The 22702-nt window shown below is 52.7% G+C and overlaps 2 protein-coding genes across 2 annotated transcripts; one reads left to right on the forward strand and one right to left on the reverse strand.

The window, feature by feature from the left end:
• The first annotated feature begins 5579 nt into the window (after window positions 1–5579).
• On the forward strand, window positions 5580–14699 carry PCYOX1L (prenylcysteine oxidase 1 like). Its single transcript, XM_024203549.2, has 6 exons — window positions 5580–5906; window positions 7267–7473; window positions 8591–8765; window positions 8969–9180; window positions 9408–9548; window positions 13797–14699. Exons 1-6 carry the CDS (start codon window positions 5786–5788, stop codon window positions 14453–14455), a joined length of 1515 nt encoding a protein of 504 aa, XP_024059317.1. The 5' UTR covers window positions 5580–5785; the 3' UTR covers window positions 14456–14699.
• A 4180-nt stretch (window positions 14700–18879) lies between these two features.
• Window positions 18880–22433, reverse strand: IL17B (interleukin 17B). The gene is made up of 3 exons (XM_024203537.1): window positions 22413–22433; window positions 19631–19965; window positions 18880–19141 (listed from the first exon to the last, which is right to left on the reverse strand). The coding sequence occupies exons 1-3, from the start codon at window positions 22431–22433 to the stop codon at window positions 18880–18882; spliced, it is 618 nt and encodes a 205-aa protein (XP_024059305.1).
• Window positions 22434–22702: the final 269 nt, after the last annotated feature.

Genomic DNA, 22702 nt, shown 5'->3' on the forward strand with positions numbered 1-22702 from the left:
TGTATGCTGTTTCTCCAAATCAAACACCTACCAGCCTTATCTTTAGCACAACTATTTATTAATGCTGTCTCCCTGTCACTCGGACGTACAGCCCGGGTGAAAGTGAGGCAGTTAAACAGTGGTTTAGAACAGTGGTTCTCAACCAGGGGTATGCAGAGGTCTTTGAGGGGGTACATCAACTCATCTAGATATTTGCCTAGTTTTACAACAGGCTACATAAAAAGTATTAGCTAAGTCAGTACAAACTAAAATTCCAGGGGCTTGTACTAGGACCAGTCCTAGTCAACATATTCATAAATGATCTGGGAAAGGAGTAAACAGTGAGGTGGCAAAATTTGCAGATGATATACAACTACTCAAGATAGTTAAGTCCCAGGCAGACTGCGAAGAGCTACAAAAGGAGCTCACAAAACTGGGTGACTGGGCAACAAAATGGCAGATAAAATTCAGTGTTGATAAATGCAAAGTAATACATATTGGAAAACATAATCCCAACTATACATATAAAATGATGGGGTCTAAATTATCTGTTACAACTCAAGAAAGAGATCTCGGAGTCACTGTGGATAGTTCTCTGAAAACATCCACTCAATGTGGAATGGCAGGTCAAAAAGCGAACAGAATGTTAGGCATCATTAAGAAAGGGATAGACAATAAGACAGAAAATATGATATTGCCTCTATATAAATCCATGGTACACCCACATCTTGAATACTGTGTGCAGATGTGGTTGCCCCATCTCAAAAAAGATATATTGCAATTGGAAAAGGTTCAGAAAAGGGCAACAAAAATTATTAGGGGCATGGAACAGCTTACATATGAGGAGAGGGACTTTTCAGCTTGGAAAAGAAATGACTAAGGGGGGATATGATAGAAGTCTATAACATCATGACTGGTGTGGAGAAAGTAAATAAGGAAGTGTTATTTACTCCTTCTTATAACACAAGAACTAGAGGTCACCAAATGAAATTAATAGGTAGCAGGTTTAAAACAAACAAAAGGAAGTATTTTTTCACACAACGCACAGTCAATCCATGGGACTCCTTGCCAGAGGATGTTGTGAAGGCCAAGATCATAACAGGGTTCAAAAAATAACTAGATAAATTCACAGAGGATAGGTCCATCAATGGCTATTAGCCAGGATGGGCAGGAATGGTGTCCGTAGCCTCTGTTTGCCAGAAGCTGGGAATGGGCAACAGGGGATAGATCACTTGATAATTACCTGTTCTGTTCATTCGCTCTGGGGCACATGGAATTGGTCATTGTCAGAAGACAGGATACTGGGCTAGATGGACCTTTGGTCTGACCCAGTATGACTGTTCTTACGTTCATACAGACAATGACATATATGCTCTATATACTATACACTGAAATGTAAGTACAATATTTATATTCCAATTGATCTATTTTATTATATTGTAAAAATGAGACTATTTTTTTCAGTAATAGTGTGCTATGGCACTTTTGTATTTTTGTCTGATTTTGTAAGCAAGTAATTTTTAAATGAGGTGAAACTTGGGAGTATGCAAGACAAATCAGACTCCTGAAAGGGGGACAGTAGTCTGGAAAGTTTGAGATCCACTGGTTTAGAGAACTCTGAAGCAGACTGCAGAAGTGTCTGTTCTTTAGGTAATGGTGCATCTCTATTTTGCTTTGCACTAAGTGGTTCTTAGGATAGCAGTTCTGGCTTGATACGTTTGCCTTTCTGGTGTTGGATATGGCTGAGCAGAGGTAATTCTCAGGCCTGTTTCCTCCAACCAAAACCTTTTGCCTGTAGCTGTTTTCCTTCCAGAGACCAACCATCTCGCTATAGAGCAACACCCAGACTATAGATTGTGTGGCTTGGAGTGGAGCTTGAGACTCCTGCCTCTCAGTGCAAAGTGCTATTCCTGGGTGGCCATGCCATGCCTCCAGTGTGGTGTACTGCTCTGTCTAGGCACTGTAATGATGACATAAACATGGTGCTGCAGGGTTCTGGTTGGTTGTTGCACTGATTCCTATCCAGTGTGCTCCAGTTTAGAAATTCCAACTCCTAGTGCCGACCCCACCCCCACCCTTGAGCTATCTATGGGATAGAAACTGGATCATTGACTTGCCTAGGGTGGAGTGTACAATTGAAACTTAGTCAGCAATGCCACTGTTGCATGAGTCACTCTAGAATCCAGCTTGCACTCTATCTCATAGGGCTTTGGGATCTGCAGGGTTAATGGGCATGCAAACAGGCCTTCACTATTAGTGTTGTGGTAGCAGCCAAAGGCCTTATTGGGAGCAGGGTCCCACTATGGCAGACACTGTACAGACCCACAGTCCCTACCCCAGTGAGCTTGTAGTCTAATTAAAAATAACTCTAGTGAATGCATCGAACCGTAGAGAAGTGGGGAGGGAGGACATGAATGAGAATACAGTCGGGGGTTACAGAGTTAATGATAGCTGCATTGCCTGTCTGACTTCTTAGAAGCATAGCAGTAGAAGTGGATTTTAAAGGGGGAGAGGGTAGCAGCCATAACGAAGACCATTCCATGTGTAAGGGCCATGCCGATGAAGGCATAGAGATGTTTCTGTGACATAGAGGCGTTCAAGGGGGGTGCACTCGCTTTCAATCACTAGTTCAAAGTTGGGTTGGCTGCCAGGCCCAGCCCACCAAGTTGTTCCCATCTGATGGCTGATTGATGGCCTGTGTAATAGGAGTTTGGGGTGATGTCTGAGTGATGCAGGGGAGTCTGTCTAGTAGCTAGTGGACATGGGTCCAGTTCACACACCGCAATGTGCACTGATTGATATTCTTGTTGGCAGTCTCAGCAAAGAAGCCAAAGGTCAATGGGCCAGGGAGACAGGACTCCCCTTTCTGCCCAGCTGGAGTTGATTCCTATGCTGGGAAGGAGGCAGGGGACAGTGTGATGGAAGCTGCCCCTCTTTAAGTTGAACTTGTTCTGTCTCCAGGGCTGTCAATCTGGCATCTTCACAAAGTGCTGAATTCACACCATGTCTTTCTGAAGATAAAAAGTATTGTACATCCCCTAGGAGACTGGGAAAACAATACCCAGGGCCCCACCACATGAACTGCCTCAATTTTCCTCAACCAGATTTCAGTAGCAAGGGGGTGGGAAAGGAAGGTTTGGGATAGTGCTTTCTGTACTACAGGTAACTTTCTTTTCCCACCCTCTCAACATTTCAAGTCCCCCTATAAACATCAGTGACTCTCCTCCAACAGCCACACCCCAGAGCCGCATACCTGACCGAGAAGGAAGGACATGGAAATCTAACATTCTTCAATCTCCATTTCCTTTGTGTGGTTTTGGGTTAAGTTCCTTCTGGCCCTAGCAGTGGGCCTCATGAATGGGAGAGATGGGTAAGGTGACTGGAGGGTGTGGAGTTGCGTGGCCTGTTGCTAGGGGTATGTGTCTCTTCCCCTATCTGGCTTTACAAGTATGGCAGGTGGAAGCTGGAGCTCTCCACCCACGGCTCTTTTGTGTTGCAACTTGGAAAGAACATTAAAGGTTGATGTCCAAGTTTGTCAACCACTACTCTGACTTCCGATGACATGGAGTAAATCAAGGCTGTCCTTCCAGAGAAGGGTTGTAGAGGGCAGCAGAGCACTAGATGCTCTGTGCTTTGGATGGAGTATTATGATAGCAGATAGAAAGATGAATGTTCTAACCTAGCTGCTGCTCTGACAACAAGTCCCAGCTGCCATTGCTGGTCAGACACATGCTAATTGTTCTGGGCAGAGCTTTGGGAACAGACATCTCTCCTTCATGGAGGCTTGTAAGTAAGCTGGAGTCTTTCAGTCAGCTGTAAGTAAAGGGTGAGGTTTGCTGCAGAGACATTCTCCCTGCTCCCAAAGACAACGGGATCTGAACTGGTCTGTTGTAGCACACCTTCAATGTATTGCCTCGATGCTATAGAGACTGGAGCCTCTAAATACCTTAGAGAGAGGGAGGAATAATTCCCTCTTGCCATACTTCCTCTCACCCTGTCACTATCATTCTGAGTCTCACTGGGGCAGAGATTGATAATCAGGCTAAAATAACCCAATTGTGTGTGGAGGCAGGGGATAAAATGTCCACTAACCCTGCCCAGTTCATCTCACTGCTGGCCTAGAAGCTGCTCTCCAAAGGCAAAAGTCGGGGGGTAGCCTACTGCATTGCCTACCAGTCCAGAATTGCAGCAGCAGAGCACAGGCTGTATAGGGCACCTGCCCCATAGGGATGCATGTTGCTCTCAACTCCCCTGCCTGAGTGCCTGACTGGTGCTAGGGGGCTGCTGCTGAGCACACTGAATTCCTGACTGCCTGTCCCTAGTGTCCCTTCGGAAAGGTGGACGCCGGCTCTACCTTCTGACTTGCCAGGACCATCACCTGAAGCTGCAGAGAGAGGGGACGTTTGCCACAGCGTGAATGGACGTGTAGGCAGGAAGCAGCTGGGAGTGCATGTGGAATCATGAGCTGTTCATAGAGGAGGGTGTGGGGTGGCTCCCAGCCGCTACTTCCCAGAGTGCCCCACAACGCCTCGGGCGTTCTTAACACGTCATTTTCTTTGCATCATTTTTACTTTAAAGAGACAGGGCTAAGTATGTTCAGACTGTACAGACCCCAACCCAAGACATTCAGTACACTGCCATTTATCCATATGTGCTCGGGGTCATCCCAAACTGTTGGGTAACCACGCAGTCAGATACATGGAAGGGCTATTAACTAACAGAGGGCTACATGGGGGACGCACTGTGGATTTGGATAACTAGAATTTGGGGATCAAGGGAATTCGGATAATTGGACGTTGCTGTATTTCCTTTTTTCTTAATTCTGATGGAAACTTTGTATTTATTTATTTATTTTAATTTTATTTATTTATTTTGCAGGTTCCCCTGCCATGTTTGCAAACCAAGAGGTGCAATGGGTGAAACTGACTATGCACATAAGGGAAAGGGGATGTCACTGTAGAACAGAAGGCCCTGATCTTTCAACTGGATGTGGGTGGGTAGAGCCCTGTGCTAGCTGCAGCATAGAGCGCCAATGATTTCTCTGGGGCTCTACATGTAGGGTGACCAGATAGCAAGTATGAAAAATCGGGACAGAGTGTGGAGGGTAATAGGCACCTATATAAGAAAAATCCCCAAATATTGGGACTGTCCCTATAAAATCAGGACAGCCGGTCCCCCTCTCTACATGGACTCAGGGGTCCACCCACAGGGATCTAGCTGCAGGATCTGGCTTTAAGGGGGCGGGGGGGAGAAAGCCCTCTCTCATAGGCCCCTATCTGCCAATGAGCTCCACTGCAATGGCCCCGTGTCCACAGGTAGCTCAGTGCAGGATCAGGGCCACAGGTGCATTTCTCTAGCTAGCAGCCGGCTCCATCCCCGTTGAATTCTACGGGGCTCGCGGCAAGCTGGAGAGGGACACAAGGGACCCAAGCGCCTCGGTGGGACTGGCGGCTGACCTGCAGCGGGACCGAGCCCGGGCGCTCTCCTGAGGCAGGCACGGCAATGCGTTTGCTCTCGGTGCGCGGCCCCTTTAAGAAGGCCCCTCCGCAGGCTCCGGGGCTAGTGCACCCTGGGATCAGCCGCACGGAGCGGGGGGGGGCTGGGCTGCCTTTCCCGCACCTAGAGCCGCGCAGCCTCTGGCAGGAGCAGCGAGACGTACCGAGGGCCCTGTACTCAGCCCGCTGGGGTGTGGCTGCTCCCCCTTGGCCCGGGGGCAGCGTGGCTGGCGCTGATTTGATTGCACGCGCTGTATTTTTGCATTCTCTGTCTCTTGCTAGGTGCAGCCTCCTGCTCCCCTCCAGCATCCATGATGGCTGAGCCGCAGCCGCTGCCCTGTGCAATGCGGCTCCTTTCAGCTATTGCTATGGGGGTGCTGCTGGCAGGTCCCTCCTCGGCTGCAGCAGGGGATGCCCCGCCTGGCAAAATAGGTAGGCGCTGCTCCTTCTCCCTGGAGAATGGAGGAGAGTCACTGAGATCACGACAGTAGAAAAGATGAATGGGGTGGGGAGGCCGGCCGGCCAGCCAGCCACTGATCAGAAGAGACCAAGGCGTGGCAGGGCTTATGAATCTGCAGGTCGAGGGGGCTAAGAGGCATTGGCAGTGCTGGAGGGGGGCAGAACCCAGCCTTGGAAGAGCAGCGGGTGCTGAGGGCCAGGGTTCAGGAGCAACAAGGGCTGCTGAGATCAGGGTGGTGAAGCATTGCAGAGCTGTGGCCTTCAGTGCTGGCCTGCCCGGGGAGGGGGTGCAGCCATTGGTTTAGTTTGACTTCTATATGGAGGGGGCAGCTCCAGCCAGGCTGATGGGGCCCTGTGTGTGTGTGGGGGGGATTCTGCACCTGCCTGAGGCTTGCAATTTGGATGGGGGAGGCGGGCAGAACTCTCCATGCCCCACCCAAACTACATCCATGGATGCAGCTGTTCAGGACTGAGGTGCGTGGGTGAAGCCTGCCCAGCTCTCGCCTGTGCTGTGCTTGGTTCCAGGCAGCAGGTCTCTCCCTCATCCTGAATCCACTCCTTTCACCTGGGGGGTAAAAGAAGAAATAACTCAGAGCATTCCAGTTCTCAGGGGCTAGGGTGCCACAGACCTGGCGAGCCGGGTTTGCTTAGTGCCCTTCACAAGGGTTGTGCTTGTGGCAAAACTAGCCCTCAAGCTGCACAGGAGATTGGGACTGATCTGCTGAGTGTGCCCCAGGCAGATGACATATGCCCACCTGGTGGCAGTTTGCTCCTGTGTATGTCTGTTCCCTCCCCCCCCCCCCCCGGCCCGGGCCGGGTTGTAGCATGTGTCCAGGCAGTTGTTTAGCTGAATTAGTCTCTAGATGGGAAAGGCCCTCGGGCTGCTGATGGCTTGTGCTGATGCTGCTCTGTTGCACTTGAGTGTGTCTGGCGTTTGGTAACGGACCCCTCTGACCCTTGCTGTCCCCTCACGTGGAGTTTCCCTCATCTATCCCCATCACTCAGGTTCCTCGGTCCTTCCCAGGTCTGGGACCAGTTCTATTTTGATCCTAGCCTTCTTGCCGGCTCACTAGGAGCTGAGTACCTTAGAGTTGCTGCCTGGGGAGTCCTAGCCACTGCTCAAGCCCATCCCAAGGCCTCACGTTACAGAGGCTGTGCTTTCTTGATCTGATGCGATGTGTGGGGATAGGCCAAGCTTTGGGGTCCCCTCTGTACACGCTGCGTCTCCCTGTGAAAGCAGATGTGCTGCTCCGCTCTGTTGTGACCGTGGTGAAAGCTGCGGGTACATTCATCGTGTCTAACAGGCCTATTTCCCTTGCCTTCCCCCTGGCAGCCGTGGTGGGCGCCGGGATAGGTGGCTCGGCAGTGGCCTACTTCTTGCAGCAGCACTTTGGACCACAGGTGCAGCTGGACGTATATGAGAAGGGCAGTGAGGGGGGCCGACTGGCCACCATCATCGTCAACAAGCAGCAGTACGAGTGCGGTGGCGCCTCTATCCACTCGCTCAGCCTGCACATGCAGGACTTCGTCAAGCTCCTGGGTGAGTGCTGCCCCTCCCCTCTGGTGCACACAGGGAGTGGGTGGGAACCCCTCTGTCCTTGCCCCTTCCCTGGAGCTTGGGAAGAGAAGGTTCTTGGTGCTGACCCTGCTCCTCAGGAGAAACCACCTGCTCCAGCCTGCAGGGCTGGGATGTTTGCAGCACAAATTCCCCTCCCCTCCAAACAGCTAGGCCTCCACCTAGCTTAGCTCCCAATCATGAGTGCGGTGAGGATGGGGGGCTCAGCGTCGCCAAACCCACCAGACCGATGTGACATCCCAACGTGATGATCTGAATCCCCTTCAGAAAGGGCTGGTGTCGTCGGCACTTCTGCTCCCTGACTGCTCGACCCAAGGCAGAGCGTAGATAGACCCTGGCGTGAGCTGTGTCCCTCATTCTGAGCTAGAGGGCCAGGGAGTTGCAGGGCTGGAGAGTGGCCAACAGCCTGTCCTCTGTGTTTGTTACACTCGAGCCCTATCACTCCTTCGTCCTGAGGGACATCACAGGGCTCAGGACTGGGATAGCAGAGGGGCACGACAGGGGCCCTGTGGGACTTGGGCTTGGAGGAACAGGGGCTGTGGGCAGGATCAAGGAGCATTGCAGTGGACCTGATAGAAGCCAGTCTCTGGGTGCAGCATCAGTGGGAGCAATGCTTGAGGACTGAGGAGCAGGAGTTTCTGTCACTGTGTCTAAGAGTCATGATCTGTTTTCTGTTCAGCCAACCGAGAAGCAGTGTGTGCCCCTAATTCGTGACATCCCTCTAACAGGTCATGTCTGTCCAGGGAGCCTGGATCCTAAAGAGCCCATGGAATTTCACACTGTGCATGTAATTAGGGTTGGGCCCACCCAGATTTCTAGTTCTCTGAGTTTGGGGCTGTTGGGACCTAGGGTTTGGTTCAGCTCATGATAGAGAGAAGAGCCAGTGACAAAATCCAGATCTGGATCTACATCCTGACACTTCACCCCATCCCCGCCCCCCACACAGGGGCGTTTTGCTGTGGGCTCGCCAGCACTTGGGCCCATCAGCAGTATCAGTGTATACAGCGAAGGCTTGTCGTCACGTGGCCCCCCCCATGCTCTGGATGGCTGACTTAGTTTCTCTCTCTGTCGCCCTCTGCAGGCCTGAAGCACCGACGAGAGGTGGCAGGGAAGAGCGCCATCTTCAGTGGAGAGCAGTTTGTCCTGGAGGAGACGGACTGGTACCTGCTGAACCTCTTCCGGCTCTGGTGGCACTATGGAATCAGCTTCCTGCGCCTGCAGATGTGGGTGGAGGAGGTGATGGAGAAGTTCATGAGGTATGGGACGGCTCGGCAGCATCAGTGCTTCTGGGAGGGGAGGGAGTGGGTGTGGCCTTCCCCCTCTCGGCCCCAGGCTGGGTGCTATGCCCGATCCCCCAGGGGACTCGGTCACCAGGTGGCCAAGCTGAGAGAGGCTCGGTACAGGGGCCAGGATGGGTGTGTGCGCTGCTCCTGACTCCCTTTCTACTCACCTCCTGCAGGATCTACAAGTACCAGGCACATGGCTATGCCTTCTCCAACCTGGAGGAGCTCCTGCGCTCGCTGGGTGGCGAAACCTTCATCAACATGACGCAGCGCTCTGTGGCCGAGTCCCTGCTGGAGGTGGGCGTCACGCAGCGCTTCATCGACGACGTCATCGCAGCCGTCCTGCGCTCCAGCTACGGCCAGTCAGTGCTCGTGCCCGCCTTTGCAGGTGAGGCCCAGCTGGTCATGCCAGTGCCGCCTTCATGCTCTGCCCTGCAAAGGCCCCAGGAGCCTCCTTGGAGCCAGCAGCTGGTGCTGCTCAGTGGACTTGGGGACGCTCTGCCATTGGGACATCTGAAGCCAAAGACAAGCATGTATCTCCCCCGGGAGCAGGCGTCCTAGGGAAATGTGTCCCTTCTGCAAATGGAGTCTAATCCCCACTGTTCCTTTTCCCAGGGGCCATGTCGCTGGCAGGGGCTCAGGGCAATACGTGGGCTGTGGAAGGCGGCAACAAGCTGGTATGTTCGGGTTTGCTGAAGCTAACTAAAGCCAACGTGATCCAGGCCAGGGTGACAGGTGTCTCTCTGCACAGCTCAGGTGAGCCAGCTGGGCCTTCTGGCTCCTACCTGCGTGGGGGGTGGGGAGGGGAAGTTGACACTGGGGATTGTATATCTGCCAGTGGGGCGGGGGCTAAGTCTGTAAGGCTAGGGGCCTCAGTGGGGTAGGGATATCTGTAGGACTAGTGCATTCCCCTTTTGCCTCTGGATTGAGGGGCATGAGCAGAGCAATGGGGAAAGCAGAGAGCAGAAAATAGCAGATCTGATGGCAGGATGTGGAGGGCTGAGAGGCCTCAGATTCCCTTCTACTCTGCCACCCCCCAGCCCTCCGCCTTTCCTGTTTCCCCCTGCTCTGCCCATTTGCATCTGTTAGGTTTGGGTGGATGCCTTCTCCCTGTGCTGTCATGGTATCGTAAAGCATCGATGTGAGGGTGCCTGGGATGGGTCACACTGAGAATGCTGCACACAGGGCAGACACTCCACAAAACTGGTGGTTTATTCTAGGGCTGTCAAGCGATTAAAAAAATTAATCGCAATTAATCACTCAATTTAAAAAAATTAATCGCACTGTTAAACAATAATAGAATACCATTTATTTAAGTATTTTTGGATATTTTTCTACATTTTCAAATATATTGATTTCAATTACAACACAGAATACAAAGTGTACAGTGCTCACTTTATATTTATTTTTTATTACAAATATTTGCACGGTAAAAAACAAAAGAAATAGTATATTTCAATTCACCCACTACACTAATACAAATATTGTAGTGCAATCTCTTTATAATGAAAGTTGAACTTACAAATGTAGAATTATGTACAAAAAATAACTGCATTCAAAAATAAAACAATGTAAAACTTTAGAACCTACAAATCCACTCAGTCCTACTTCAGCCAATTGCTCAGACAAACAAGTTTGGTTACAGTTTGCAGGAGATAATGCTGCCCACATCTTGTTTACAATGTCACCTGAAAGTGAGAACAGGCATTCGCATGGTACTGTTGTAGCCGGCATCGCAAGATGCGCTAAAGATTCATGTGTCCCTTCATGCTTCAACGACCATTCCAGAAGACGTGCCCATGTTGATGATGGGTTCTGCTCGATAACGATCCAAAGCAGAGCAGACGGACGCATTCTCATTTTCATCAGCTGAGTCATATGCCACCAGCAGAAGGTTGATTTACTTTTTTGGTGGTTCGAGTTCTGTAGGTTCTGCATCGGAGTGTTGCTCTTTTAAGACCTCTGAAAGCATGCTCCACATCTCATCCCTCTCAGATTTGGGAAGGCACTTCAGATTCCTAAACCTTGGGTCGAGTGCTGTATCTATCCTTAGAAATCTCACAACCTTCTTTGCGTTTTGTCAAATCTGCTGTGAAAGTGTTCTTAAAACTAACATGTGCTGGGTCACCATCCAAGACTGCTATAACATGAAATATATGGCAGAATGTGGGTAAAACAGAACAGGAGACATTCAATTCTCCCCCAAGGAGTTCAGTCACAAATTTAATTAACACATTATTTTTTTAATGAGCATCATCAACATGGAAGCATGTCCTCTGGAATGGTGGCCGAAGTATGACGGGGCATATGAATGTTTAGCACATCTGGCATGTAAATACCTTGCAATGCTGGCTACAAAGGTGCCATGCGAACGCCTGTTTTCACTTTCAGATGACATTGTAAATAAGAAGCAGGCAGCAGAATCTCCCGTAAATGTAAACAAACTTATTTGTCTTAGCAATTGGCTGAACAAGAAGTAGGACTGAGTGGACTTGTAGGCTCTAAAGTTTTACATTGTTTTGTTTTTGAGTGCAGTTATGTAACAACAACAAAAAATCTACATTTGTAAGTTACACTTTCATGATAACGAGATTGCCGTACAGTACTTGTATGAGGTGAATGGAAAAATTCTATTTCTTTTATCATTTTTACAGTGCAAATATTTGTAATAAAAAATACTATGAAGTGAGCACTGTACACTTTGTATTCTGTGTTGTAATAGAAATCAATATATTTGAAAATGTAGAAAAACATCCAAAAATATTTAATACATTTCAATTGGTATTCTATTGTTTAACAGTGTGATTAATTTTTTTAATCGCAGTTATTTTTTATTTTTTTTTATTTTTGCGATTAATCGACAGCCCTAGTTTATTCTATAATTAGATTCACCAAGCCAGTAACAAGAGCTTCTGTAGCACCGCACTGGTTAACCAGAAGCCAAACAGTCCCCCTAAGGCATTCCAGCCCTTGGCTCCCTGCCAGACAACCAACTCTAATATAGTGAGGGGTTACTGAAAACCCATTTCACCATATGTGAGGTTCTACCAATCCCAAAGGATCAAACAGTTATTCTCCGGTCAAAATATAATTGAGATCTTACCCAAATATCACGCTGTCAGCCAATCCTTAGTAAACTAACAAAAGATTTATTAAGAAAAGAAGAGAGTTATTGAATGGTTAAGGAATCGTCTACATACAAGTGATTTTCAGTGTTCCTACATCAGAATCATAGCAGTGATGTGTTCTCTGCTGGCTTGTAAAAGTCTCTCTGGAACCATCCCAAAAGGTTAGAATCCAAATGCAGCTTAGATGTAAAGTCTGATAGTCTTTCCAGGCATTTTCCAGGGTCTTCCAAATAGTGATTTGGAAGATCTAAGTCCCACGACTTAAACTTTCCCTGTTCAAAGTTCAGCAGACTAGAGATGAAAGGATCAGCCAGAGATTTCTCTTTTTAGCTCTCTAGCAAGCCGAGAAGCCTCCTCGCAGAAATTGTCACAGCAGGGCTTTCCGCCGAGGAAGAATAGGCAATGCAGGTATTTTGTGAACCACTGCTTTGAAGTTAATTTTCTCTTTCCTATACATACACAGGTAATCTAGTTACACTATAAGACAACAGCCGATCATTCGTTATAACAGAGACAGATAAGCTGAAGACAACATAAGTAATATTATTAGTTCCCGGCAGTGTCTCACATCTTTGAACTTAAGGTTAACTGAACACTGCCGTGTACATAATATAAAGCAATTACAACATGAAAGGGAATTAGCATCTACAAACTAATTTGGTCACATTGTTAAACTTCTAACAGGGCACAGGTACTCAAACACATTTAGCGTCTGCCCTGGATTTCTATTACTACAAATGAATGAGTTGGTGATTGCTGGTCTAGTACATCTCTTTGGGCTGGTCTACGCTTGGGGGGGCGGGGCGGGGGGAATCAATCTAAGATACGCAACTTCAGCTATGTGAATAGCGTAGCTGAAGTCTAAGTATCTAAGATCAAATTACCTGGGGGTCCACACGGCGCGGGATCGACGGCCGCGGCACTACCGTTGCTCGCTCCGGTGGAGTTCCAGAGTCGACGGGGAGCGCGTTCGGGGAATGATATATCACGTCTCAATGAGACGCGATATATCGATCCCCGATAGATCGATTACTACCTGCCGATGCGGCGGGTAGTGAAGATGTATCCTTTGTAATTCACATATAAGTGAATTGTCCTGATACAATTGTAATGCCTCTAGTTCAGTTGTTATGGGTCATACACAGGTGGGCTGCTCTGCCAGTGTGACAATCAGCCTGGCCTGTTGGGTGAGACTCCGCTCTGACTCCCACCTGGTTTTTGGCACTGCCTACTACTTCACTGGTGCCCTTCTTTTGGCTGTGGCTGTCTGTTGAACCAGACCAAGCTGGGTGTGGCTGGACAGGTGTATGGCAAGGGAGAGATGTGAAATGGGAGGCTGCAGTTCAGACCTCTCACACCAGAGGGTGCAGTGAGGCTAGCGTGTGGATCCAAAGCTCTGCGCTGAAATACTGGAGAGCTCTGGCATCTCTGTGGCAGCCGGCGTTTCTCCAGTCTGTGCTGGGGAGGGAGACTGTTGCCCCATCCCCATCTGCTGCCATGGGAAAGGGAATGTTTATTGATCAGCCACAGTTTGTCTCCTTTACTCAGTGACCCTGTGTTGCCCGACAGCTCTGCCATCTGCCAGGTGACTCTCCAGGACTGGAATGGGGACATGGGGGGGATGTTGCAGTTTAATAGTGAGATACAGTGGGAGTCCGGGGGGGCTGGACTGGAATAGCCGGGAGCTGCAGGGCAGAGCTGAGGTGGGCTGCAGGGCAGGATGGAGAGGGGGGAGCGTGCCCAATGCTTTGCCTGGCTATGGCTTGTGCTCTCGGTGCCCCCACCTTCCTCAGTGGTGAATCCAATGCTGTTGGCAAACAATGCTCTGGGCCTTGGGCTGGTGGCTGTACTGAGTCTCCGTGCTGTCCCTTTGCAGATGGGAAAGCCCTGTACCAGGTGCGCTACGAGGATGACGAAGGCCAAGGCTCGGCCTTTTATGACATGGTGGTTATCGCCACACCGCTGCATTCCGGCAGGAGCAACATCACCTTTGAGAACTTTGACCCCCCCATCACTGACTTCCCAGGCTCCTTCCATCCCACCATCACCTCCGTTGTCCACGGCTACCTCAACTCCTCCTACTTCGGCTTCCCTGACCCCAAGCTTTTCCCCTTCGCTAGTGTCCTCACCACTGACTCCCCCGACCTCTTCTTCAACGCCATGGACAACATCTGCCCCGTCAACATCTCAGGCGCCTTCCGGCGCAAGCAGCCCCAGGAGGCTGCCATCTGGCGGGTCCTCTCCCAGCAGCCCCTGGACAAGCAACAGCTGAAGACCCTCTTCCGCTCCTACTATTCAGTCCAGGTGACGGAATGGCAGGCTTACCCCCACTATGACTCCACCAAGAGTATCCCGCCCATCATCCTCCACGACAACCTCTTCTACCTCAACAGTGTGGAGTGGGTGGCCAGCTCCATGGAAATGGCTGCCGTGGCAGCTAAGAACGTGGCACTCCTGGCTTACAACCGGTGGTACCAGGACCTGGAGAAGATTGACCAGAAGGACTTGATGCATAAGGTGAAGACTGAACTGTGACACGAGGGGGGCTGCTGGGGAGCTGGCCAGGAGCCTCTTCATTTACTAGCCTGCTGAGAGTTTATCGTTGGGGGAGAGACCACTGGATTTCTGGCCAAGAGGAGGGGAGGGTCTGGCCAATGAGTTCCTTGTATGTTGTTGCCTTCAATAACGCCCTCCCTGCACCACCCTGTGGCGCTAATGCCAGGTGCCTGCTACAGGCATCAATGCTCAGGCTTCCTCCCTACCCAGCCAGCGCCAGGGTGGGGGTGGGGGGATGAGGAGGGAGCCTAAGCTCATTGCCAGGGAACTGTCAGCCAGGACCCATTTCAGATCCTAAGTTGGGCTGGGGCTGTGCATCCTTAACAATGGCCAGTGCTGAGGATGGGGTGGAGGTGGGATGTGCAAATCCATTCTCTGGTCACTTATCTGCTAGGACTCGAGCGTGGGATCCCATGAAACTTTCAAGGGGTAAGACCTGATGATGGCAAGAGCAGATATGGGGCCTAAAATATGTGACCACATGCCTTGGGCCCTGACCCATATGGGGCCATGTACCATGGGCACAGATCCAGAGGTGGATATGGACCTTCTAGTATGACCCAGCTATCCTATAGAGCAGGGCTGAGTCTAGGCAACTGCCTGGCCCCAGCATTTCCTGTGCAGGACTCCCCTGGCTGGCAGTGCAGTCGGACTCCTTGCTCTAGCTGCTGGGGTTGTCCTCAGTCCTTGCAAGGCCAGTGCTGGACCCAACGCTCAGGTCTTGGCAGGTATGTGGTTCTCCAGCTGCGACCATGTCTGTGCTGTGAGTCCGTATGACTAGTGGGTCCCTCTCAGCTTCTCACCCAGAGCTGCTCTTGCTTTGTTAACCAAGCCCATCAGCTCCCCTCTAAACGCAGGCAGGGCAGGGACAGGGGGGAGCTGCCAGCTAGAGGGGCCGACGCTGCAGCAGACACAAGGCCCGCTCACCTCCTTCTCTATACAAGCATGACGTCCAAACCCCTTTCCCAGCGCTAACCCTGACCCCTTTGGGCCTTGCTAGCCTCTCTAAGCCCATGCGTTGGGGACAGATTGAACGCACACTCAGGAAGCGCTGTAGCGGCTGGCGGTCCTTGGCAGGTTCCCTGGGGCAGAGGGATTGATGCTCGGTTTAAGACGGGTTTTCAACCTTTCTTGAATCATGTCCCCTGAACCTTAAAAAAACCCAACAGAGTAATCTAGAGGGAACTGGGGCCATTAATACATTGATTCCAATAAAGGGGATTCTACTTGAAGTAAATCAATCCTTTGATCTGCTGTCCAACTGTGCAAAGGCTAGAAAACCTTTTAAAAGCATGTCCCTTAATATCCACCCAGTGTTCAGGGCAGTATTTCTCAGTTTCAGCATTGAAGACCCCGTATGCCCCATCACAACACGCACTGAAATTGGGCCCAGATGCCGCTCTGTCAGACAGGGATGGCTCGGCCAGACTTCAATGCGTGGCATTGTGACCCCATGAGTGAAGGGAAAGACTGTTGGTGCTGCCTAGAAATTTGATGTGCGGTGCCCCCTGGCTGAGAGCTGCTTGTGAGCTGAGTCAAAGCTCTCCTTGCCCAGAGCCATGTGGCCTCCCTAGTCTTAGGGCTGGTCTACACTTACCAGGTAGTTCGACGGCTGGCAATCGAAGTTCCGGGTTCGATTTATCGCGTCTGGTCTGGACGTGATAAATCGAACCAGGAAGTGCTCGCCGTCGACTGCGGTACTCCAGCTCAACGAGAGGAGTACCGTGGAGTCGACGGGGAGCCTGCCTGCCGCGTGTGGACCGCGTCTGAACCGCGGTAAGTTCGAAGTAAGGAATGTCGAATTCAGCTACGTTATTCACGTAGCTGAATTTGCGTACCTTACTTCGACTTGGGGGGTAAGTGTAGACCAAGCCTTAACCACCAGCCCACGGCGGACCTGTGGCCCCGATGAGTTGAGACTGCTCTGCTGGCTGGATAGGCCCTGTGGTAACAGAGATGGAAACTGGCCAGCAGCAGCCCCAATGGAGGGGGGGCTGAGGAATAATGGGGGGGGGGGATGAGTTCAGTTTTTTGGGACTAGAAGAAAAGCATTAGCACCCCCTTCTGGCTCCTTGAGGAATGGCCAGCCCCACTGTGGGAGGGTGGCCCGTGCGCTGGGGCTGGTGCGCTGGAGGAGAAGTAAATGCCAAGGAGCCAGGTTGGTTTGGCTGAGGAGTGGTGACCAGCAAATTCGGGTGAGGGATGTGCTCTATTGTCAGCCTCCAGCGCTGTCTCTGAACTACAGAGCAGAGCAGAGCAGGTAACTCGCCAACCACAGCTCCAGCAGGGCCAAGGCACGAGGGGCCCTGCCTCCCTTCTGACCTTCCCCGTTAAAGCTCCCAAGCTGTTCGGGTTGGCGGCTTACTTGCTGTACCCAGAGGAGCTGGGCTGGCTCTGGGGAGACAGTGACTGAGGTGGGGATTGGGTGGTGGCTATCACCCTTCCTTGGGGGAGAAATACTTTCCTCAGTAGAAACAGAGGGAGCTAGTGCTCTGTACCAGGACTGCCTGGCCCAGGGCCCTGGCCAAGCCTCGCCACCTCTTTGCCTCAGTTTCCCTGTGTGTACAATGGGTACCGCAATACCGGTTGTGAGGCTGAGTTGGTCAGTGTGTGTGAAGGGCTGTGGCGCTGCTGAAGGTTAGCCCAGCTCAGGCTCATCCTGCAGACACTGCCACTTGAACCAGGCCCAGCCAGATTTTGTCTGTTTTTCAGTATCCCCTCCATGAGCAGCAGCGGTAGCTGCAGGAGACCCCCTGCTCTGGGAGGGGGCAGTAGCAGGGTCGATGCCCTTGTTCTGCTGATGGATGCAGCAGAGGGCGTTGGAAAGGCTGGCAAAGGGGAGATGGGCTCTGATCAGCCAGGGGAGAGGGATTGACACTCCCACTGTGCTGAGGGGTAGTCCTGGTGTGCCCAAAGACCAGCCAGGAACCAGCCCCTTCCCTGTGCTGCCTGGCTCCGTACCTGAACCAGGCTTGCCTGGGGTGAGAGACCAACGCTGTGCCCCCCCTTTCACTCCCAGCTGTCTTCTGACCCCAATCTCGCCTGCCCTGCTCCTGGGGGGCTACTATGCTCCATGCATAGCTGGACATGGCAGCCTTCTCCAGGGGGCGCTGCCCCTCCCCAAGGGGTGATTTCTATGGTGGGCTTCCCACTCGTTAGCACGCGCTGCCCTTGGAAGGCGGCAGAAGCCCTTAGGCCCTTGGCACCTAGCCAGGCTTCCTGCTCCATCCCGGACACTGCTATCGGGTGTTCCAGTGGGGCCAGGCCCCGTCCCGGTGGCACTGAGATAAGGCACATTCCTCAGCTGGGTGCAGCCGAACGGGTGGCAGGGGCCAGGGAGCCTGGAATTTCACAGGCAGCATCTGCTGCTGGGAGCTTAGGTTCAGCAGACGTGCCCCCTCCCCAATGATCAGCTGCTGGCAGTGGCCCACAGCAGCCCTGGCTTGTGCTCTCACCAATACCTGACCAGGTCAGAGAGTCGTGGAATCAGCTGCAGGGAGCTGGGGTCAGGGCGCATTGTACTCACCATCAACTACAACCCTCCCTGCAGACCTGGGGCGGGTGCAGGGCTAGCCTGGCCACAGAGTGGATCTCCTGTGCCGGCACTGCTGGGAGCTATAGGGGGAAATCAGGCCCGGAGTGGCTGCCTCTCCCGGCCTCTGCCTGAGGTGCCCATGAGGTGTTGCCTCCCTTCTGGTCATGCTGCCTGGCTGTGAGAAGGGGCGGCCCCTTGGACTCGGTGGGACAATTAGCCCGAATGGCTGTGCAGCAGTGCAAGTGTGCGGACGCGAGCCCAGAACTGAGCGGCTGCTGAGCAAGGGGAGCAGGTGACAGGCGGCAGCCAATGGGGCTGAAGTGCTGTCTTGAGGGGCATGGGGAGGGGGAGTGGCAGTTGCCATTCACAGCTCCCAAGCCTTGCAGAAGCGGAGCCCTGCATGGCAGACATCTCCATCTTCTCTCCCCCCTCCCTTCCCCCCCCCCCCCCCTTCTTCTGCTTGAGGAGCTAGCTTGGGGCTAGGGGGTTGCAGAATGGCTTTCCTTCCAGGGCCCTGCTGCAAGCTGCAGAGCTGGCACGGCACATGGGGCACCCCAAAGAGCAGGGCCTTGCAGCAGTTGCTCATGCTGGAGCCAGATAGGGATATGTGGGTGCAAAGGGGCAAACCATCTCTAGTCGAAGCAGCTGCCTCCTTGCTTCAGATTCACCACCACCACCCCACACACACACTGCTTGTGCCTTGACCACCCCTCCTTGAGGGAGAGGCTTGGTGGGCACTGGCTGGGGCCCTTGCCAAATGGATCCAGCAAGAGAAGGAGGCTGGTTAGACGGGAGCTGGTGTCCATACACAGAGGCCGGGGGTTTGGTGCTGCCAGCATGGAGTGAGGGTGAGAGGACCCTCTTGTCCTCAGAAGATGCAGGTGCAGCCCACGGCAATGGTCTCCATGACCATCTTGTACTCCTTGTGGCACCTCTTCTTCTTCCTGCGGGTCTTGGCTCCCGAGCCCTCAGGGGGGTGGCACAGGAGCCGGCGGACGGGCAGCTTGCTGTAGATAGGGATGCTGACAATGGTGCGGTCCTCCTGCATGGTGAAGGGGTTGATGCAGCCAGTGCAGAGGCACTGCGCCTCTGGGATGTCTGCTGGGATCCGCGTTGCATCGTGGTTTATACTAGAGAAGAGGGAGAGCGTGAGGCTGACAGAGCCTGTAGGGGGAGCGGGGACACGGGCAGGAGTACAGGCCACTTCCACACGGAGGCGCCTTGGACGAGTGTGTGTTTGTGAGGGGGCAGTGCCTGCACACAGGGAAGGGGGAATACATGCTGCAATAATGCACACGTGGAGAAATGAGCCTGCACCGGGCTCTGCCTGTGCATTGGGGGGATGCCCATGCATGAATCAGTGGGCACCCATGTTGCAATGCCCACACATGGGGGAATAGGGTCATATAGGGCAATGGACACATGGCTGCTCAGGGATGCAGATCACTCACCCAGTGCAATCACTGCCCCATGGAACAGCATCCATAGGTGTTCCCCACTTGGTTAGTGCCCATTAGGTTCCCTTCACAGCAGAGCCCTGCCCTGTTCCTTTGTGGTGCTGGTGAGAGCCCTACCCTGGGAGTGCCAGTCCCCAGGGGTGCTTTGCCCTGCAGTCTCACCTGTAGGCCCACGGAGACAGACTCCTCTTATTGGACCTCCAGAGCCTCAGGTTGACCTGACACTTGCTGTCGGCAGGCTCTGAGCTGTTCCGCAGCTGGCTCACCATCTCCTGGATGCTCTGTTCGTAATCCTCCAGCAGGGTGTAGGGGCTGTCCGCCGCTGAGGCCATGGAGTTCCTCTTCAGCATGGGGTCGGGGCTGGGTGCCTGGGCCTCCAGCAGCTGGACCTTGTCCCTAGCCGGTCCTTTCCTCTTTCCTTTCGCTCCCTTGCTTTGGTCCTTGGGTTCGGTGGTAGCAGCCCACGTGAAGGAGACGGAGAGAGCGCAGAAGAGAAGCTGAGAAGGAAGCCAAGACAGGGCGTGACGCCAGCACTGGGAATGCTTCCGCCCAGCCCATACTGGGCTGGGGCCGGGGCCCAGGGAGGTTATGTTCAAAGGGAACAATATTCTATCGTAGGAATCGCCAACCCTACCAGAGCTGGAACTTCCCAGAGGGGCATCAGTGCAGGGAGGCAGTATGGGGTCTAGTGGTAAAAACAGGCTAGGGCAGCAGGACTCCTGTGTTCCATTCCTGAGTGCCACGGCCTTGTTGGGTGACCCTGGGTGAGACCTCAACCTCTCTGTGCTTCAGTAAAGTGGGGCAAATGAGACAGGTTCTCCTTTGTAACAGCTCGCAGGTGGGGATTCCAGCAATGATCACGTCTGTGGGGAGATTGCCCTGTGAAATCTAAGCTCCTGGGGGTGGTGTTTCCTGTAGGCACATCCTGTCAGGTGGCAACCTCAGGTGCCCCCTATGCTGGCTGGGTACATGGGGCAGCTGACTGGCTCAGCCTTGCTCCTAATTGCCAGCAGCTGGCAGCGTTTCCAGCGTGCTAGTGGGGAGAGCACCATGATGGCAGTTCCAAAGCTAGGCTGGCTGAATAGCTGCTTGTTGCAAGTGCCCTGAGTGTTGAAATGATGGAGGGGGGAGGCCGTTTGCAGAAAGTCAGGACAAACTCCCTAGTGAGCTGGACAGGCTGGGGGGAGGGGACTAGCCCCCATGTCGGGTCGGTTTATTAATGGGGATTTCTCTCTGTTTTTCCCCTAAGACTAATGCAAACAGAGCTTTGGTCTGTTTGTTTCCTTAGCCACCGTTTGCAGGGCTGGCATGGCAGAGACCTGGAGGAGGAAATGATTATGGAGAGACAGTGGCCAGTCTAGCTTCACTGGTGAAATGCAAAAGGGTAAACCCCCCACGGCAAGTCAGTGGTGAATGCCCTGCCGTGCCAAAGGCTGGTAGTGACACAGGGATGTGTGGTGCACATCTGCAATTCCCACCCTGATGCCATCTCTAGCGGGCCGCTTGTCGTCATGAAAAGTGGGGAGGGGGATTCTGGGTGTTGTACCTGTCAGGGCTACAGCAGAACATTAGATCAACTCAGCTAGATGACTCAAGAGTGTGAAGGATCCACACCCCGAGCGACGTAGTTAAACCAACCTAAGTCCCGGTGTAGCCAGCACTAGATTGATGGATGAGTCTTCTGTTGACCTAGCTACCCCCTGGGGGGGAGGTGGATTTGCTCCGGGAGAACCCCTCCCATTGCTGAAGCGCTGTGCCACTGCGGTGTTCTGAGTGGAGGCTTAGCCTGGGATACTCCTGCAAACCCTGATAGGGACAGTGCCCGCACCCCCAGGGGAGACTGACTGAGCCCTCATCTCTCGGAGGTATGCAGCTTCCTGTGTCTTCAGTGCTAGCCCCCCAGCCCCTGTTTGTTGTGTATGGGTGTTATAGCCACGCTAGGAGAAGGTATGTCCATTCCCCCCACCCCTTGACTAAAATGCTCTTCCCCTCCCCAGCTTACTGCTGTGCTTTGTTGGGTGGACTATTTGTGTGCCCCCCACCCCAGAGGTGGCTGCATGTGTGTAGGGAACTTGCATGTGTGTAGGGGCTTGCAGACCATTTGGACTGAAAGGTGCGTTAGAGCAGAAATACTGAATAATGTAATCATTAGCGAAACCCTCCTGGATTTCCTCCCACTATGACCCCTTGTCTCCCCCGCACTCCATTCCGTGGTTGTTCCCTGTGGTGTCAGGGGGCTGCCAGCGTACCTGAGCCCCCAGGAACTGGGCTACTGAGGTACCTACCCTGTAAAGATGCCATTCTCCTGGCACAGTACATGACCTGAGTTGTCTCTCCTCTGCCTGTTGTGAGCCAGTGCTTTGCCCTTTGGCCATTCACCTCTGCTCCCTCCCTTCCTGTCTCTGGCCCAGTCATAGGGCAGGGCTCTCTGGCAATGTCTCTCACACTTCTTCCTGCAGGAGCCTGCTCCATCCTTAAAGGGCAGGGCAAGCTTCCCAACAGCAAACAAAGCCACCGTTTCTACATATAGTCCCCAGTTGCAACTGGACACAGGAATCTTCTTCACTCCCTGTCCTAAACTCATGGGGCGTGACATTGTGCCCAGATAAACAGCTGCCATGCCCCACCCCAGAGGTGGCTGCATTTCATTGCTGAGTGCCATGATTCCTACATGTGCGGAGTGCTTGGGATCCTTGGGGCTGAAAGGAGCTCTCTAAATGCAAGTCGTTCTCCAGGCAGGAGCTATCGCGCTGGCCCCTTTGCACTGGAATCTCTGCAGCCCACAGGCTCTGTGGCTGTTTTGTCCCAGCTATGCCAGGCGTGGGGAGCAATAACTCATCCAGGCAGAGCGCCTGTTTCCAAAGCAAACAAACCCACCCAGCTCTTAATAAACAGAGCGTAAATAAAAAGCACCAAGTTTAGTGAAAGCAGCCCAGGCACCTACCAGGGATGGAGCCCAGTCCATGGCAGAGGGCGACTCGCAGACTCCTGGCCGCAGTGTGACGGGAACAGGATGAGCCAGGCGATTTAAAAAGGAAAGCATCAGCCCCTAATCTCTGCAGTGCCTGGGGGTGGGTCTGGCAGCACAATGAGCTTCCCCCAGGTGCCAGCACGGGTGTTGACAGAGGGACAATGGCTGGTGTTGTCTGGTGCTGCAGGCGGAACGTGGGCTCCCCATGGCCCACGTGCACCTTGCTGACAGCATGAGCTTACGGGCTGTGTTTGCTTAAATAC

This window comes from Terrapene carolina, unplaced genomic scaffold (assembly GCF_002925995.2).
Source record: "Terrapene carolina triunguis isolate 2854851 unplaced genomic scaffold, T_m_triunguis-2.0 Scaffold395, whole genome shotgun sequence".
NCBI lineage: Eukaryota > Metazoa > Chordata > Testudines > Emydidae > Terrapene > Terrapene triunguis.